The sequence below is a fragment of the Perkinsus marinus genome, assembly GCF_000006405.1.
Source record: "Perkinsus marinus ATCC 50983 genomic scaffold scf_1104296965382, whole genome shotgun sequence".
NCBI classification, from domain to species: domain Eukaryota; phylum Perkinsozoa; order Perkinsida; family Perkinsidae; genus Perkinsus; species Perkinsus marinus.
The window spans coordinates 1-1,052 of record NW_003204325.1 but is presented as its reverse complement, the minus strand read 5'-3'; the positions used below and the strand labels follow the sequence as shown (position 1 = coordinate 1,052).

General features: G+C 56.0%; 1 protein-coding gene across 1 annotated transcript; it reads right to left on the bottom strand.

Annotated features, from left to right (window-relative positions):
* Nucleotides 1-44: 44 nt before the first annotated feature.
* Nucleotides 45-845, bottom strand: Pmar_PMAR019262 (Polyadenylate-binding protein, putative; the record flags this gene model as incomplete). The annotated part of the gene is made up of 4 exons (XM_002769616.1): nt 45-86; nt 130-136; nt 198-639; nt 692-845. The coding sequence occupies 4 exons, from the start codon at nt 843-845 to the stop codon at nt 45-47; spliced, it is 645 nt and encodes a 214-aa protein (XP_002769662.1).
* Nucleotides 846-1,052: the final 207 nt, after the last annotated feature.

The following is a 1,052-nucleotide window of genomic DNA, read 5'->3' as shown; positions in this document are numbered from 1 at the left end:
CAGTGCCACTAAGCTTAGTAGCATTCTCAGCAGAGTCCTCAGTGTCAAAATCGATATAGGCGAAACCACGGGGATTGCCAGTCTCCCTATCAGTAGGCATAAAGCAACGAGTGATGCTTCCGCAGTCACCGAAGACCTCATAAAGCCAGTCCTGGGTCATGGACCAAGGCAAGTTACCGACAAACACCGAGGCAGACTTCTCGCCGAGCTCATGATGGCCCTTGCCCTTACCCTTGCCGCCCTTGCCCTTACCACCATGGGCATTGTCATTCTTGGGGAAGCTGTAGTTGATACGCAAGTCGCGGCCCTCACAGTCCTCACCATTCTTGCCGACAGCCTTCTCAGCGGAGTCCTCATCAGCAAAGTCGAGGAAAGCAAAACCCTTGATCTTGCCGCTCTCCCAGTCAGTGGGGATGCTCACTCTTTCAATGTCACCACACCAGCTGAAGATCTGCTCGAGCCACTCCTTTGTCATAGAGAAAGGCAAGTTGCCAATGAACACAGACTTGGACCTTTCGACAGACTCCTGGGCGGAACCGTCGTTCATCTTGGCCCTCTTCGGAGCGGGAGCCTCGTCCTCCTCAGTAGTGGCCTCAGAAGCAGCACGCTTGCCAGTGGGGGCTTGCTCCATCTCATCATCTGACACAAAGAGACAATCCATCACTAGCAAGAAGGGGACCTCCACACCTACCAGAATCCTCACTCTCTTCCTCCTCAGCGGCAGCAGCGGCCTTCACCTTCTTGGGGGCTTCCTCCTCCTCATCATCACTGTCACTATCGCTAGAGTCGGACTCCTCAGCCTTCTTAGCAGCGACCTTCTTGGCTGCCGGCTTGGCGTCCTCCATCTCCTCGTCCGAATCAGAGTCGCTAGAGCTAGACTCCTCAGCAGCGGCCTTCTTCGCAGCGGCCTTCTTAGCAGCAGGCTTCTTGGCAGGGGCCTCATCCTCACTAGAGTCAGAGTCGCTGGAGCTAGATTCCTCAGCAGCGGCCTTCTTAGCAACGGTCTTCTTGGTGGCGGCCTTCTGGGCAGCAGGCTTCTTGGCAGGGGCCTC